General features: G+C 47.6%; 1 protein-coding gene across 9 annotated transcripts in view; it reads left to right on the plus strand.

Annotated features, from left to right (window-relative positions):
- CTNND1 (catenin delta 1) overlaps positions 1-18,011 on the plus strand; it is a 45,779-nt gene that overhangs the window by 15,980 nt on the left and 11,788 nt on the right. For 7 of the 9 annotated variants that reach the window (XM_043914044.1, XM_043914056.1, XM_043914024.1 and 4 more), the window contains exons 2-8: positions 6,879-6,995; positions 8,156-8,418; positions 10,409-10,480; positions 11,214-11,366; positions 11,764-12,299; positions 16,020-16,483; positions 17,369-17,552. In XM_043914044.1, the coding sequence (XP_043769979.1) occupies positions 8,224-8,418; positions 10,409-10,480; positions 11,214-11,366; positions 11,764-12,299; positions 16,020-16,483; positions 17,369-17,552 (1,604 nt within the window). In that variant the 5' untranslated portion in view covers positions 6,879-6,995; positions 8,156-8,223. The remainder of the gene's footprint in view (positions 1-6,878; positions 6,996-8,155; positions 8,419-10,408; positions 10,481-11,213; positions 11,367-11,763; positions 12,300-16,019; positions 16,484-17,368; positions 17,553-18,011) is intronic. The other 2 variants (XM_043914060.1, XM_043914068.1) reach the window with 2 other exon arrangements.

The following is an 18,011-nucleotide window of genomic DNA, read 5'->3' on the forward strand; positions in this document are numbered from 1 at the left end:
ATGGAACGAGTGTCTTGTTGCTCATTTTAGGGCTCAGGGCTTTCTTAGGAAGCTGGACTGTAGATATGATTCAATTACATGCTTTCAGCTTTTCCAGGTCATCTTCAAATAATGGGCAAGAGAGTTGGTGGGAATACCAGAGATAGAAAGTTAGGCGGTTCGGTGAGAAGCTGCCACTTTAAAAAAGGAATGTGAGCTCAAACAGTTGGGTGACCTCTAGTAAACCTTAAGGTTAAGCTTTTTTCCCGTGGATTTTTTTTTTTTTTCTTAGCCTATGGTAGTGAAGAGTGTAAGGTATCCTAGTTAATTTTAGGATTTCTTTTTTATGAGACAGAAGTTAAACTGTACTGTTGCGTTTTGACTAGACTTTTCCTAATTTCCCTTTGTATGCCGACCTCCCTCTCTTTCTCCCTCTTTTTGTAGAATGGAGAAAGGCATTTGGCCTCCCCTCCCTTCAGTCTGACACCTCCGTTTTTTTTTTTTTTTTTTTTGGCCCCTCCTTCTTATCTTTGTTTCCTTATCGGCCTCTCCCTAAAGCTCTGCTTTCTCCTTATAAGGCTGGCTGAGGTGCCCCGGCAGGGTTGCAACAGGGATACAGGTAAGTAACTCGATGTATCTCAGACTCTCAGGATTGAGAGGAAATTCAGTGTTATCTGTCCCAGTGGAAGGCCTTGGAGAAGCACGTGGGCAGTGGGGGAGGAGAAGGAGGCAGCTTGGCCTGAGAGATCAGAAGGACCTGTTAGACCAGTCCTACGTGTGTGTCATACACCTCCAGAAAGAAGCAGGTTTTGTTCCTTTCCATACCCTTTCAGGCCTGGGCCCCCTCAGTAGACGAGAGCCACGCCCTTACTTTGCTTCAGAGCCAGCCTAGCATTTAGCCATTTTAGTATGTTACGGTTTGGGGGGTTCCCAGAATACTTGGGAGGGGAAAAGAGCAATAAGAATGTTCCATCTGGTTTCTGAATTTAGGGTCAAGATGGTGGAGATGATTTTTTTTTTTTTTTTCCTTTTAAAGTCACAGTAAAAAACATTTAAATCCTAGAACAGGTAACTAGAATATTTAAGGTGTCCTAGGCTCAGACGGTAAAAGCGTCTGCCTACAATGCGGGAGGCCCGGGTTCAATCCCTGGGACGGGAAGGTCTCCTGGAGAAGGAAATGGCAACCCACTCCAGTACTCTTGCCTGGAAAATCCCATGGATGGAGAAGCCTGGTAGGCTACAGTCCATGGGGTCACAAAGAGTCGGACACGACTGAGTGACTTCACAGTGACCTGTGGGGAGAAGGCAAGGGTAACCCCCACTCCAGTGTTCTTGCCTGGAGAATCCCAGGGACGGGGGAGCCTGGTGGGCTGCCGTCTATGGCGTTACACAGAGTCGGACACGACTGAAGTGACTTAGCAGCAGCAGCAGCAGTAGCAGTGACCTGTAGAGATTGCTGGCTCAGCTGCCTTTTAACAAGGAGTATTTCTTAAAAAAAAAACCCCAAAACTTTTCATATATTTATTTTCCCTTTTTTTCTCGGAAACTCCAATGAGATAGCATGATCACTGTTAACCTAAGAAGAGGTTGATTTACCAAGACTCCCTTAATTCATTAGATTTAGGTGGCGCTAGTGGAAACGGCAACCCACTCCAGTACTCTTGCCTGGAAAATCCCATAGATGGAGGATCCTGGTAAGCTACAGTCCATGGGGTTGCAAAGAGTCGGACACGACTGAGCGATATAACTATAACTAGTGGAAACAGACACCTGCTTGCCAAGGCAGGAGACTCGGGTTCAATCCCTGGGTCAGGAAGACCCCTTGGAGGAGGAAGTGGCAGCTCACTCCAGTGTTCTTGCCTGGAGAATCCCATGGACAGAGCGGCTTTGCGGGCTCCAGTCCACGGGGTCGCAAAGAGTCAGATATGGCTGAAGGGACTTCGCGTGCACACAGTGGCGGACACGGTGAGACCTAGTCCGTCCTTGTAGACTCCTTCGGTCAGCCTTTTGGGTGCTCTTAAGTGGAGAAGCTGGGCCTGTCATAGAGCAGGCCACAGGGAGCAAGGAAGCTGCTAAATGCTTCCGGCAAGTCAGGTTCTGGAATATCAGTTCTGTAATTCTGCGAAGTGCCCAGTTGGCAGGAGATTGTGAAGTGAACAGAGTCCTCTCCGTCTTATTGCAGATCCTGTCCAGGGTTTGAGTTATCATAGGAGTGAGTCTTTCCAGCAGGGAGAAATACTAGAATTGTTCTGACTGAGCTTTGAAATGTTCTCAGTTCAGATGGTGGAACTTCAAGTGGTGGGTGGGGTGCTTAGACTTTGGACTTTGGTATAAGCACTGTCATAAGAAGCCGTAGAAAACTACCGACAAAATATATTCCTTTTGATTTAAAAATAAAGTGCAGATTTTCTGTTTGTGTGGTTGAACTGGACTATTTGGTTTGAACTTGGCAAATGAACAGTCAAAGCAAATAAATACCTTTACGTGTCTAGAATACCTGTGCTTTTGGTTTGATTATGTTCTGTGGTGTTACAGGTGCTGTGTTTTATTGATGTGTATTCCTCAGTAGACGGCTCAGTCTGTACCTTCTAAAAAAGCAGTATGGAATCCCTAGGATGATGTAGTTTTTCCTTATCATTGTGTTTAGAGGGAGGAGATAACTTTATCTTTGATTCTATAATGAAGGAATAGAAGGGAAGAGAGCTGCCTTTGAACGTGGCTACAGAAGATAAAACTTCTTTTTTCATGGTTTCTTCCAGAGCCCAAAGATTGTTTTGTGGGGTTTAGAGTTTTCCATCTGAAGACAAATAATCTTCCTCTTTCCACAGAGGTTTACATGCCTCATTTTGGTCATTTCTTTGGATATACTTAGCTGAATTGTGTGGAGGTCGGAGAGAGGTTCAGAGTCACCCTGTCTATAGTTTTACATATCTTATAAAGCTAAACTCTGAAAAGTAACAAAAAGTAAAGCTTACATGGGTTTATATATAACTTCTCCAAGGTCTCACGATCTGGTTTTGGCAAAGCCAGGTCTTGTACTCCAGGTCTTTTGACTTCTGGTCTGGAGATTAATCCTGCCCCCTCCGCTTAAGAGTGTGAAGAATCCCTGTAGCCTGTAGTTAACAGAACTACAGCTAGTGGTGAAGGGGGGGCGTGTGCGGAGATGAGTGGTTTCTTCAAACGCCCTACCAACACCTCCAAAAACCTTAGTCCCTTATGTTAGCTGTTTGTAGTATAGTTCAGTGGCTCAGTCGTGTCGGACTCTTTGCGACCCCGAGAATCGCAGCACGCCAGGCCTCCCTGTCTATCACCAACTCCCGGAGTTTACTCAAACTCATGTCCATTGAAATGTCGGTGATGCCATCCAACCATCTCATCCTCTGCCATCCCCGTCTCCTCCTGCCCTCAATCTTTCCCAGCATCAGGGTCTTTCCCAATGAGTCAGCTCTTTGCATCAGGTGGCCAAAGTATTGGAGCTTCAGCTTCAGCATCAGTCCTTCCAATGAATATTCAGGACTGAGCTGCTTCAGGATGGACTGGTTGGATCTCCTTGCAGTAGTATTAGTAGCAATAGCTTTCTGTGCGTCAAGACATTTTCTGAGTACTTGCCATGGATTGTCTCATTTAATCCTCGCAGCCATCCTGTGTGTTTTGTTTCTCCCTGTTTCTCCATTTTACAGAAAAGGAGCCTGAGGATTAGAGAGATTTGCCCAAAGTCATATAGCTAAGAAGCAACAGAGCTGCACACAGACAGTGATTCCAACGTTGATATTCTTTCTTTTTTTTTTTAAAGTTGATATTCTTAACCTCTGAAAATTCTAATTCCAAACCGTTTCTGCAGCCAGTCTACAGCAGAACATCATCGTGGTGATTGTGTTTTAGGCAAGTGACTTTTTTGCCCTGTTACCTGGTTGACATTGTTGAACTGTTTGGTCTTTCTGGTATCTGACTTAATTCAACTTTTTGTTTTTGGTTTAGAATCTTATAGAAGAGATTGGATATTTGCTGTTGTCCTTGCTTGAATGTGGGAACCTTGTAGGTTCAAGGTCTATAGGTCTTGGCTTGTTAAGAATAAAAAATGTTATTCTCAGAAGATCTAGTGACAGGTGAATGGCAAGTTTCACCTGCTCACTTTGCTTCCGTCCCCCACCTTGGGACTTCCTTAGTGATCTTTTTTTTTTGGGGGGGGGGTGGTGCTTTTACCGCATGTCTTGCAGGATCTTAGTTTTCTGACCAAGGATTGAACCTGAGACTGATAGTGAAAGCCCCAGGGCCTCATCACTGGGCCATCAGGGAATTCCCAATGATCTTTTTTTAGTGAGAACAAGTGTAATCCATTGAAAATATTAAGTAGCAAACTGGTAAAGGTGTTGGCCTGTAGTCTTGACGCTTTCCTCACTCTTAACCGCCAAAATTAGTTAATGGTTTGCAGATTCTGGTCTCTAGGATAATTTGTTTTTTATGCTGTGTATGTTTGACAGGAGACTCAAGTCTCAAGAGTTGTGAGGTGATGTACTATATAGCTTACCTAACTGCTTCATTCTCTTCCCCCACATATGCTTTCCTTTTCCTCCCATTTATTTATTTTTTTAATCCCACTTCTTTCTTATATGGAGACATTATGGGTAACCCTTTAACCTAAAGATAAGTAGAAACTTTTTCTTTTCCCTTTCTCCTTTGATACTTGGGAATAAAGCTCTTGAGTTGTAGGAGAGAGGTGCTGGACTATCATTTTATATTGGACTAAGTTCAAAATTTGCTATTAACTGAAACCTTGGGTAATTTCTTCACCTGTAGCCCGTTTTCTCATTTGCAGTAAAACTTCCTTAGAGTCCTTGGAAGGATTGCCAGGATAATAAATGTAAAACACTCAGTGATTGTTAGTTCTTTTCACCTTCCCTTTCTCCTTGTTAATAAACTGCTAAAGCCTCAAGTAGGGAATTGAGGGTTGATTATAGCAGATGTGTAATTCTGTGATGGCTGCCAGGCGCTGAAGAAAAGCACCCTACGTCCCAGAAACACTGGTCTAGGTGGGACCTCCTAGTAAACAGTGCTAGAGTAGGGAAACCAGCTCATCCACTCCTTGGAACCCAGGTATGCCCTTGATCCGGTTAATTTCATCTACTAGTTCACAAAATAGTTTTAGGCTGAGGCATTATCATTAAGTAATGTAATTGGAAGATAGAAACTAACTCTTGAAACAACTTAATACCTCACATTTATATAATGTACGTTGTCTCAGCTGCCCCTCGCTGCGGCTCTGGGTTAGGTTGGGCTGGCGGTGCTGGCACCTTGGAGACGAGAACGTGGCAGGCCTCGCTGCCGTCCTTGGCTAGTGGCAGAGCCGGGACGGGGTGTGTCTTCTGAGTCCAGTTCTGTCCTGCAAAGCTCTGCTTCTGCCCTGTTCCGGGCAGAAAGCCTCCCCCATGCGTTTAGTCCTAGGAATCTGATCTTCTCTTTCTTAACGTTTCCAACCTCTCCAAATTAGGGCCGGGTGGTTTGCTCTACAAACCATGGAGATGGGAGAAGCTAATGTCTCCAGATCCTGCTTTCCAAGTTGGATCCCTGGGTAGAGCCCCACTACCCTTCCTAAAGTTGTGGGGGCAAAAGGCGACGATTTTATGGCAGACTGACAGTTTCTCTTTGCAACGGGAATGTTGTCATTGTATGCTTGATAGTAGTGGTAGTTTGGTCTTTTATTAGCAAAGAAGATTACAGGGTGGAGACTGCCCGAGTAGTAACTACAGTTTCAGACAGTTCAGGCCGACCTGGGAGAAGCTCAGAGTCCTCTTAGTATGGGAGGTTCGTAGATCATTGATATAGTGGGTAAGCGCAAGTGCTTAAAATTAAGTAATAAAAATGAAAGGGAAGAACATATTTTAAAAATAAGACTGTTGAGTGGCCTGTTGGAATGTAGGGGATTGAGAAAGCGACAGCGGTCTTTGAACTTAGAGGAAGAGCAGGAGTCGGTAAGTGGCTGTGGGAGCCCAGAGCGCAGGCTGAGGACCGCATTTCTGGGCTTAGGGCCTGGATCCACTGGGAGGAGTCTCGGTGACGGAGAATTAATTAAGGAATCTGAAAAGTGAAAGTCGCTCAGTCGTGTCCGACTCTTTGTGACCCCAAAGACTATACAGTCCATGAGATTCCCCAGGCCAGAGTACTGGAGTGGGTAGCCTTTCCCTTCTCCAGTGGATCTTCCCCACCCAGGGATTGAACCCAGGTCTCCCACATTTCAGGCAGATTCTTGCCCAGCTGAGCCACTGGGGAAGCCCAAGGAGTTTGTTGGGCGCCTGTTTGCCAGCTCCTCTGGATACTCTTGCTTGCTGAATGCTGCCTATACCTTGAAGCAGACAGGCCCGAGCGTCTTGGTAGGGCCCTGGGGAGCGTGGGAAAGGGAACTGAAGCAGAAGGCGAGCCTGGCTAGTCCCCACACGCCTTCCCCAGCACGGCTGTTGCACTGGTTTCCCAATGTCTCTGTGGGCATGCTGGGACTGGGCTCTGACGTTTCTGCCTCAGGGGTGGGGAGGAGGGGGAAGGATGTTCCAACAGCAGTTTTTTTTTTCCTTCCCAGTTTGGTTGCTGGGAACAGGGGGTAAATGAGTTTCTATCCACATTATAACCTGCTCCTAGTGTTCTACAGAAGTACAGGTAGAGAAACGGACATGGCCACAGAATCCAGGTTTTATTGAAAACTACATTCAGGGTCCGCGTATTTGAAAACAGCAAAGTCCAAAGGGCATCTGTAACATTTAGCAATTCCAGGTCATGTTCTAAATTACCCCCATTCCTAGATTGTTTTTTCCCCCATATCTGCCCTTGCTCCTTTTTTTTTTTTTTAAATATATTAGATATATTTTATTTTCCTCTCACTCCTGTTTTTCCTCCAAATATTCCTACAGCTCTCTCCTTCCTGCTCCCTCCTTGCTGTGGTGGCTGGGATGCTTCTCCCATGATACTTTGGATCTAGCCTGGGCTGTTTTCTGTTAAACCAATCAGTTGCGACCTTCTCTTAACAGGTGTGTATAAAATATGTTTATTAACAATAAAAAAATTTTAAGTGCTTTTTTTCTGGAGGGGTTGATGAAAGGGTGGGAAATAGAGGAGAGGGTTTATTCTGAAGCCCACCTTTCAACATGGTACATCTGGGACTACCCAGAAAGTCTGCCGCTGCCAGCTTGCGAGAGAGAAAGCCTGCTCAGTACAGCAGCCTGCCGTGGTGGCCTCCACCTTCCGGCCAGCCCGCAGTCCAGGCCTAGGGTGCGGGCACGCCTCAGTTCTGAATGACCACTGTCCGTGGTGGCAGTCACACACACATCCTCGGGAGGTGCTTGGGTGTTTACCTTTAGTTGGAATAAGTAAAGAGGTAAAACTGGAGCCCATTTTAGAGCTTTCTTCAGGATGACAGGGATGGAGGAAGTCCCAGCTATCGACTAAAGGTTAGCCTATGAACTGCTTGAAGGGATACCTTTATTATAGTTTCATATGATGGCTCCTTTTCCTGCTCCACAAGGAGATGTGGGGGGTCACTGAAAACGGTGCCTTTTTACAGTCTTTTATTCTGCTGCCTTCTTGTCCGTTAGCCAAGGCACACATTCTGCCCTCAATATTGTAGTATAGTTTTGAAAAGTAGAAAAAACCCCTTTATATATGTATTCAATTTGAGGGCCTTAGTTTTATTTCCTGCCTTTGATGGTGGGAATGTTTTTTTTACTTCTCCCATTTCTTATTGGTGTTTTAACTTAGCATGTTCGTTTAGCATGTTTTGCCACCACTGCCACAGTTTCAGTGTTGGGATTTGGGAGACGTGAAATAAGACCTGTCCTGCCCCTCTGTCTGGAGAGGTGGCTTGCCCCGCAGGACCCTGAGCGCTCGTCTGTGGTGCGGAGTTGCAGCTCCACTAAGAGCCTGGCTTCAACCTCGTGTGTGGCTGCGGTCCTGAGCCCCATCCTCTCCCCCGACAGTGTAGGGCAGGGTCTGGCTGCGCCTCTGCTTGCAGGGGCCGTCGCAGAGGGTCGTGGGCAGAGCACCCTGCTTGTGCAGGCGCCGGTGGCGGGCCCAGGCTTGGTGGCGGCTCTCCTTCTGCGCTGCGGGCGGACAGGGGCCTCTCTGGCTCCGGGCGAATCGTGCGCCGCCTCTCTGACCGGTGCCCTTGTCTCCTCTCTCGCCTCCCCGGTAGTGTGCAGTGGGGGCCTCCTCCCTCCCCTCCCTCAGTGGGCCAGCTCCTCTTGCCCTGCCCTCACCTCCATGGACGACTCGGAGGTGGAGTCGCCCGCCAGCATCCTGGCCTCCGTGAAGGAGCAGGAGGCCCAGTTTGAGAAGCTGACCCGGGCGCTGGAGGAGGAGCGGCGCCATGTCTCGGCGCAGCTGGAGCGCGTCCGCGTCTCCCCGCAGGACGCCAGCCCGCTCCTGGCCAACGGCACGCTCACCCGCCGGCACCAGGTAACTCTCCGTCCGCCAGGCCTGCCCGCGAACGCGGGCCCCTCGGGGAGGCTGCTCCCCGCAGGCGATGGGCGTCCCGTGCCCGTGCCCCGTGATGGCCTCCGCAGGGCGCTTGGTCCTGGTTCAGACAGAGGACGTTGCTGCTTGCCGCGTTGCCTGGACTTCTCTCGAAGCATCCATCTGACTTCCTGTCCGCCGCAGTGGGGTTTCTGGGTCGGGATGCCCGTCTGGTAGTGGCAGATCATATAATTTGAAGCTGTACTCAAGTTACTTCTTTTTTTTCCCTGGTTTCCCCCTTCCTCCCTATCAAAAATTCAGGAAATTAAATGCCTGCTTAGTGGTTGGGGAAATTGGACATCTTGCATCTCATTCTCCCTCAGAGAACAGTTTGCTCAGAGGCGTGGCAGTGTCGGTAAATTGTGTATTCCCAGTCCACACTCTTTTTGTTGGCTGTGCCAGTCATTTTTTGGAGCAGGGGGTCATTGGTAATTCTTTTGGTTAGACTTGGAGAGGGAGCATCATGCTGCTGTTTAAGCCAGATGACCGCAGGAGCCAGTGGTCTCTGGGTTGGCTGACTGCGATGCGACTCTGAAGTGAGTTGGTGATTGAAAGGAGAAGTATCTTCTGTTTCCTATGGTTTCTGTAGTCTGACTCTGCCGTGATGTAATCTGTCTGAGGTTTTGTCTGTGTGTGTGTGTGTGTGTGTGTGTGTGTGTGTGTGTGTGTGTGTGTGTGTGTGTGTGTGTGTGTGTGTGTGTGTGTGTGTGTGTGTGTGTGTGTGTGTGTGTGTGTGTGTGTGTGTGTAGTGGGCATTGCCTGATAGACTTAATCTTAGGAGATCCTGATGGGAACCGAGACCAGTGCTCATGCTCATGATCACTGACTAATTTTTGAAATGGAGAAGGTCCCTCAGGCTAAAGAGGTTGTTGAGTGAGAGGATATAATTTCAATTGGGGATGACCAGGAATTTGGAAGCCATGTGTTTGCAGTGCTTCTAGGATTTCTACAGGAACAAGAGTAGAGGGTTACGGTTGGAGGGGAATATACTGCAGAGGAGGGCAGGACTGCCCGGCCTTGGAGGTGGTGGGGAATTCCAGGATTTAGTACATGGAGTCTCTCTTTTTATTTTTAACTTCTGCTCAGCAATGTAACCACACCCTTCCTTCTTCCTGAAAATAATGTTTAACTTCCTTTCCCTACAGCATTACACGTCCCATGTAATGGGAGTAGGGTAGGGGAAGAGTCTCTCAAAGTGGCTGAATCTCACTGTATACATTTTGAAGGGGAGTAGTCAAATGTGTTTTTACGTAGTATAAGGTCATTAGATTATTTCCTGCTGCTTCAGACGGAGCAACTTAAGAATGCCTTTTTTGAATGTGTTCTGTGAATCTTATAATTGGTGATGAAAGTATTGAGACATTTGTTTACTTGAAGGGGGTTGAGATGCTTATTTTCTTCCTGCTTGGAAAGAGAAGCTCATATCTCTTGCTTCCTTCTTTATAAAGCTGCCTGGTGTGGGAGTTTCCCGTGGTTGTAGAGCGTGAAGATGCGTGAAACAGGGAAGGCTTTTGGAAACCCCCCACCCTAGCTTTTCCAACTTTCCTATGTTTTTATGGCTTTCCAAAAAGATTTCACGGGGAACTTGCCTTATTCAGAAAAGATTTTTGAGTACCTACTATGTACAGGCACTGTTGAGGGCACTGGGGAGGCACTGAGCAAAACTGACCAAAGCGCACAAACCCCTCTGCCCTGATAGCACTTACATTCCTACGTTCCAGAGACCCAGGCCACCCGAGTTCCAGGCCCAGTTCCGGGTCTGAGGTGCCGAGTCTAAGGCGTGATGTGGTTCTTTTATCTATACTGACAGACGACTCCAGGCCACAAATGCCTTCTTGAAAGCCCTTTTCCTGTTTGGAAAAAAGATCATTTGTGTTTGATAGAGCAAAAGAAGGCCACAAAGTGAATTGTCTTCTTGTGGGCTCTGTTTCAGAACGGCCGCTTTGTGGGCGATGCTGACCTTGAGCGACAGAAATTTTCAGATCTAAACCTCAACGGACCCCAGGTACCTCTTTTGGTTCAAGGTCTGGGTTGCTTGTTCATATCTTTTTTACTCTCCCAGCTTGAGAGCATATTGGTGTCTTCTAAAGTACCTGGCACGTTGTAAACTCTCGTTAATTACTTTTCATTTAGTGGAAAAAAATGAAAAAAAGTAGAGCTTCAAAGTATATATATGGTTTTATTTTGGACTTAATTATATTGGTCATTGATTTAGTATTCGATCCCTCAATTACTGCATCCCTTTTCTAGAGTGGGCGTGGTTCTACTTTGCAGAAATCCCTACCTAAAATCTAGCTGGTCTTGAGCCCTAGGCATATCTGAAAAATAGCATTGAGCTATTCAGAAGATCACTCTTACTGAGGTTTTCTGGTTCCTCTTAAAGGTTCTTATTGGGTGAACTTTGTTTTATTTGAAGGATCACTCAGATACAGATACAGCTGCTTTTCACACAGTTCATGTTCACTTAGATGACCAGAACTGGGAAGTTATATCTGCTGTCTCTGCCACTGGGAGGGTGTTGATGTAGCTATAGTTAACTCAGTTCCTGTTTGTTAAGTGAATGGGACTGGGAACTTCTGCCCTTTTGTACAAGTTGGGAACGTGGGAACAGTCACTCCTGAAAACGCTGGGCCCACAGAAGATGCGTCGTCTTGAAGGAGACGGTGCTGCTGGTTGGGATGGAGCATTAGCGTACATGGCTCAGGAGTGGCTCTTCCCTTTTTCTCTGTTCCGTGTAGGATCACAGCCACCTTCTGTACAGCACAATCCCCAGGATGCAGGAGCCGGGGCAGATTGTGGAGACCTACACGGAGGAGGACCCTGAGGGCGCCATGTCTGTGGTCTCCGTGGAGACCTCGGATGATGGAACCACTCGGCGCACAGAGACCACAGTAAGCTGAGACTTGTGTAAGGTCTGGGGTGAGGGCGGAGGTCGTCCTCTGGCCTTTATGAAGGGGAAGGGCTGGGCAGTTCACTAGGGTGGAGGAAGGCCATGATCTGTAGTGAAGGCATAAAGAAAGTGCTCCCCGGCTAGACAGGGAAGAGAGAAGAGATATGAGAAAACCTAATGGAATGAGGAAGAGTCAGCAGCTTTCCTTGAGGCGCAGTGACTGCCAGTGCAGTTTTCCTGCCTGTGGACTTCCCGGAAGATCGAAGGGGAGGCGGTGAGATTGCTCGGCATTTCTAGGGAAAGCAAGCTGGGGACAGAGGGTTATTTCTTCGAGGGCTCTAGAGTTTAAGCTTAATTTGTTCACGTCATTAACGTTCCTTTTCTTTCCTTACTCGAAGGTCAAGAAAGTGGTGAAGACCGTGACGACGCGGACGGTGCAGCCAGTCCCTATGGGGCCCGACGGGCTGCCTGTAGATGCCTCGTCGCTGTCGAACAGCTACATCCAGACTCTGGGCCGTGACTTCCGCAAGAACGGCAACGGGGGCCCTGGTCCCTACGTGGGGCAGGCAGGCACGGCCACCCTCCCCAGGAACTTCCACTACCCGCCCGACGGATACAGCCGCCACTATGAGGACGGGTATCCCGGGAGCGGCGACAACTACGGCAGCCTGTCGCGGGTGACCCGCATCGAGGAGCGGTACAGGCCCAGCATGGAAGGCTACCGGGCGCCCAGCCGGCAGGACGTCTACGGGCCGCAGCCCCAGGTCCGGGTGGGCGGGAGCAGCGTGGATCTGCACCGCTTTCATCCCGAGCCCTACGGGCTGGAGGACGACCAGCGGAGCATGGGCTACGACGACGCGGACTACGGCATGGCGGCTGACTACGGCGCGGGCCGGCGGGCGGGCACGCCCTCGGACCCGCGGCGGCGCCTCAGGTGGGCAAGCAGGCGGGGCTTAGAGGGCTCTCAGACAGCGGCAGGGGCAGCTCCTCCTCTTGGGGAGCAGAGGCAGCTGGGGGCCCCCCTCCCCGCGCCTGATTTTGTGGGAGACCATCCTAATCGCCCCTCTTCTGAGTTTACTAAATACTGAATTGGTTTTTTTGGTCTCCTTTTCATTGTAAATATCATGTATTGTAATTATAGAAAACAGCCTGTGACAGTTAAATGGTCTGTGTCCTGAGGAGTGGCCTTTGGTTCTATGTCAAGAGTTTCTTTATTTTCTGCCTAAGATTTGACACCCCGTTTGGAACCTGATATATGAAGCTATAGAATGTTTGTTCTTGTGAATTTCTTTGGTGTTAAGAACAAGCTTAAGGATTTTAGGCTTTCAGGGGCCGAATAGACAGTTGAAAGTGAAAGTGTTAGTTGCTCAGTCGTGTCCCACGACCCCATAGGCTGTAGGCCGCCAGACTCCTCTGCCCACGGAATTCTCCAGGCAAGAATACTGGAGTGGGGGAGTGGGTTGCCATTCCCTTCTCCAGGGGATCTTCCCGACCCAGGGCTGGAAACAGGTCTCCTGCACTGCAGGCAGATTCTGTACAGTCTGAACCACCTGCAGGTACATATATGTAAGAACCCTCCCTATGGTGGTTTAAATTTGAAGTTAAAAACCTTGATCTCACAAAAGCCCTGACCCCTGGGGCTTGGCTTCTTACTTCTGACATTTGATTGTGGCGTGAGATGGGCTGGCTTCACTAGCGGGGGGCACTTTACTGACACCCTGAAAAGCTCACTAGTTCTGCCTGTACTGGTCATACCTGGGGATTCTTTGATGACGTGCAGAAGGCCGTAACTGACATGTGGACGGGTAGATGGTTTACACTGAGAAAATGCTTTAGAGTGGAAGCTGCCAGACCTTTTCTGAAAAACGGAAAGTTAGTTGCTCAGTCATTTCCGACTCTTTGCAACCCCATGGACTGTAGCCTGCCAAGCTCCTCTGTCCATGGGGGTTCTCCAGGCAAGAATACTGGAGTGGGTTGCCATTTGCTTCTCCAGGGGATCTTCCTGACCCAGGGATTGAACCTGGGTCTCCTGCATTGTAGGCAGAATCTTTACCATTTGAGCTATCAGGGAAGCCCTAAACCTTTTCTATAAAGGACCATAGAACTAATTTAGTCTTTGCAAATAATATATTGTTTTTGTTGTATGTCATTGTTTGTTTTACAACCTTTTAAAAAAACCTTTTAAATCAACCATATGAAATGATATGGTTAGATAGCATGACCAACTCAATGGGCATGAATTTGAGCAAACTCTAGGAAATAGTGGAGGACAGGGGAGCCTGGCATGCTGCAGTCCTCGGGGTCGACAAGAGTCCGTCATGACTTATTGACTGAGCAAAAAAACACACAAAAAATATGAAAACCGTTCTTAGTTTTGGGGTTGATGGGGCCCATGGGCTGCCAACCTTGTTTTAGAATAAATCAGAGACAGTGTTTTCTGAGCAAAGAGAAAGAAGAAGAATTAAAGGAGAAGATTTACGGATGTCTTAATGGTAAGAATATCTTACCAGCTGTTGCTGAATTTCTGTGTGAGGTCATGACTTCCTAAAGCAGATGCCTTGGTGCTCGTTTTACTCATATTAGGTAGCTTTGCTTAGCAGCAGACTGGGCTGGGCCCCGGCTAGAGGCCCCATTATCTCAGCCTGAGTCACTCACCTTTCAGGTATCTCTTGGACAGCAAATCCAACTCCCATGTGACTCATGTTTTATTCCTGGGGTGTGTGTGGCAGGTCTTCGCTGCGCGCAGCATGAGCAGCAGCTGATGACAGCCATCCCCGAAGGAGTCGGCTTGGGCGACAAGTGTGCTTTTCCTGACTTCCTCGCTAGTGCACTGACTGGGTCTCAGTGAGTGCTGGTGGCCAGGTCATTCTCTGTTGTCCCTGGTTGGGGCAGTTGACATAAAGAAAGGGTTTGGGCTTGGTTCTTGGGTTTATTCCAGGGTGGCACTGGACTTGGAAACCTGCTCGACTAGCCAAGAACATTTGCTGCTTCCTGTTCTCGGCCTCGGAGAGTAACGCAAGGTCAAGTGAAAACAGGAATGCAGAAAGATGAGTGGAGAAAGCGCTGAACCCGAGACCTCGGTTCTAGCTGTGCCTTTGCCATTAGCTGTGTAGCCCTAGGCAAGTCATTTAATCCTTCTGGGCACAGCTTTGTTATTTGTAACGCAAAGGAAAGAATGTCATGACCTACTTGTAAAAGTGACCAAAATTGTGTGGTGATTGTTTTGCAATTGCTTTATATTAAAATAATAATAAAAGTAAAAACATCTTCAGCACGAAACCAGAAGAGCGCACCATCCATTGATAAGGAACTTCCCTTAACATTCTTATGCTTTTCTTTTGTGTTCTTTTTCTTACACACGACCTTATTTTTCCCTCCTGAAATGGAATCTTACTTGATATGCTGTTTAGTAGCCTACTCTTAACACTTAGCTATATAACCTGTGTATTTTGTTTCAGTGATACTAAAAAATAGTGATTTTTTTTTTTAAACTGACTGCTTTGTCCATTTGAATTGTGTTTGAGTGGTTAACGTTGACAGCTCTGAGGCAGGCCCTCTGTTCAAGCTAACCTTGAGGGTTTGGTGACAGTGGGAGTGGTTTTGTGGAGTAAACAAGAGGCTTATTTGGAGTGTTCCACACAATGGACTCTCCCCTCTCCTGTGGGAGCCACTGAGTGAGATGAGCTCGCAGATAATGGGTCCTTCCTTCCTGGCTGTTATGAATAAATAACAGTGTGACAGACTCACCCCCTAGTGGTGGTCGGCAGTACGAGTAGGAATCGTATCTCGGGTTAGGTATTTTTCTTTACCTTCAGTTGCTCTGTCTCTATTTCTTTTCTCAGTGGTTCGGCATCCCAAATGTGATGGTGGCCAGGAGTGTCGATTTTGAAAGAACTGCAAGTGTTGGCTTTAGAAATTGGAGACTAGAAATCCTGTCTCAGACCCATTAGTTGAGTAGCAAAGAGGACCTTGGGGTGAACTGTGCAAACTCCTGTTCACGCTTGTAGCTCGTCAGCACCAAAGCTAAGTCCTAAGTGAGGTAGCCCGACGTCCCCTACTGCTGTTACTCTCAAAACAGAGACTCTGTAAGAACCTCACTTTCTCTCTCTCTGTTTAAAAAATAGTTTCCAAAATAGGGTAAGGAGAGGCTTAAAGGTGAAATGTGTTTAAGAGTCTTACCCCATCAGCTGTTTTCTGTGTGTAAATGCCTCAAGAGAGCTGGTCTCAAACGTTGTTCGCTGATTTCTCTGCTGCCAAGTTCATTGGTTTCATTAACTCTGCTGTCTGAAGGTTTATTTCAGTGTTTATCTGGAGAACTTATTAGGTATCAGGTATCATTCAAGCACTAAGCAGTCAGGATTTGGATCTTTTTTGTGATCAACTGTCCAAATGTTTGTTGCTCCTCTAAGCTAGTAAACGTCACAGAAAAAAATGATAGCTCTATTCTAATTGCAGATGCCTTTAAAACGATTGTCTTATCTCATTAACAAAAATTGATCAGTATATTCTTTATGCAAAGGAGAGATGAGATCTAGTATACCAGAGCTGGGGTTCTTCCTTTCTTGAAGATGAGGGGTAATGGGAGCTCTCCAAAGAACCAGACATGACAGCTTGGTGTATTCTTTTTTCTCTCTCGGTCCTTCCAACACCGCAGGAGCTATGAAGACATGATTGGTGAGGAGGTGCCATCAGACCAGTACTACTGGGCTCCTCTGGCCCAGCACGAACGGGGGAGCCTGGCAAGCTTGGACAGCCTGCGCAAGGGCGGACCCCCGCCCCCCAACTGGAGACAGCCGGAGCTGCCGGAGGTGATTGCCATGCTGGGCTACCGCCTGGACGCGGTCAAGTCCAACGCGGCCGCCTACCTGCAGCACTTGTGCTACCGCAACGACAAGGTGAAGACCGACGTCCGGAAGCTCAAGGGCATCCCAGTGCTGGTGGGATTGTTAGACCACCCCAAAAAGGAAGTGCACCTTGGAGCCTGTGGCGCTCTCAAGAATATCTCTTTTGGGCGTGACCAGGATAACAAGATCGCTATAAAAAACTGTGACGGCGTTCCTGCTCTCGTGCGCCTGCTCCGGAAGGCTCGAGACATGGACCTCACCGAAGTCATTACTGGTGAGTTCCAGGCCCGAGGGGAGCCTCTGGGTTTAGGGTCAGAGATTGTGCAGGCTTTTCCAGATTTTAAACACTGGAGTGGGTTGCCATTCCTTTCTCCAGGTGATCTTCCTGACCCAGGGATTGAACTTGGGTCTCCTGTACTGCAGGCAGATTCTTTACCGTCTGAGCCATCAGGGAAGTCTGATTTTAAAGCATTGTTTGCTAATGTTTTAAACGCAGACGATTTCGCTTAAAATTCCAGATTCTTGGCTTCTGTTTTAAATGTACAGGAACTGCTAATAACGGACCTGTTTTACTACCCAGTAGTTGGTCTGAGGTGATGGGGGCATGTTCCATTAGTGTGTGTTGAACACAACTTTGTGGATCACAGTCAGCATTCCAAGAGAAAGGAAAAGAAATAGCACAGATCATTAGTTCTCAGTCGGGGGTGATCTTGCCCCCAGAGGACGTTTGCAGTGTCTGCAGGTATTCGGTTGTCATAACTTGGGGAGGTAGGTGGTGGGAGGGAGTGCTATTGGTATCTAATGAGTGAAGGCCTGAGATATACTCATTTAATGATGGGTGGGATAGCTCTCCACAAGGAAAATGATCTGGCCCAAAATGTCAGTGGTGGTGAGATTGAGAAATGGGTGTAGCGAGCCCAGAAAGTATTGCTTATAATAATTATTGTTTTATGAGGCCTTACTTTATGATGTGTGTATTTGTTTTGAGCCATAATGTAAAATATATTATCAGAAGTAGCAAACTAAAGCTTGAATATCATTACAAGGTATTTGGTCATTGGGGAAGACTGAGAAATGTTGGGAAAGGGGTTTCTCTTTGGCATTCTTCAGACATACTGTCTTGGTGCTGGAGAACTGTCTGATGAGTGGTCTCTGCCAGGAACCCTGTGGAATCTCTCATCCCATGACTCCATAAAAATGGAGATTGTGGACCATGCGCTGCACGCCTTGACGGATGAAGTGATCATTCCGCATTCAGGCTGGGAGCGGGAACCTGGCGAAGACTGTAAGCCACGCCACATCGAGTGGGAGTCTGTGCTCACCAACACAGCTGGCTGCCTCAGGTACCAGGAGGGCTGGGAGCGCGTGAAGACTGAGCTCTTAAAGACTAACTTAAGTTGCTTTCAAAGCATGTTTAAGTCCCATAGTCTGTCATCCAGGCTCCATTCCTGTTTGTATTGCGTACCATGACCCCATCCTCTGTTTCTGCCTGTTGCTACCCGCTTGCATACCATATATGCCTTGTATGGTTTACTTGCGGTTCCCACACATCTTCCTCACTTCTGTGCCTCTTTGACTTTGTTAATATAATTTGTTCAAAACCAACAGTGTAAGGCCGTTGTCTAGTCCTGGGCTTGTGTGTGTCTGTGTCTTTAATTATTTGTATTTCAAGTCGGCCTGTGATAAATGCAGCAAATGGATACAGCATACTGGAAGGAGAGCGTGGGGAAGAGTCCTTCCCCTGTCTGCAGGGTAGATCTGCTTATTTATCTTTTGAGGCCTGACTCAGGTGTTTTTATTCC

This window comes from Cervus elaphus, chromosome 1 (assembly GCF_910594005.1).
Source record: "Cervus elaphus chromosome 1, mCerEla1.1, whole genome shotgun sequence".
Classification (NCBI taxonomy): Eukaryota; Metazoa; Chordata; class Mammalia; order Artiodactyla; family Cervidae; genus Cervus; species Cervus elaphus.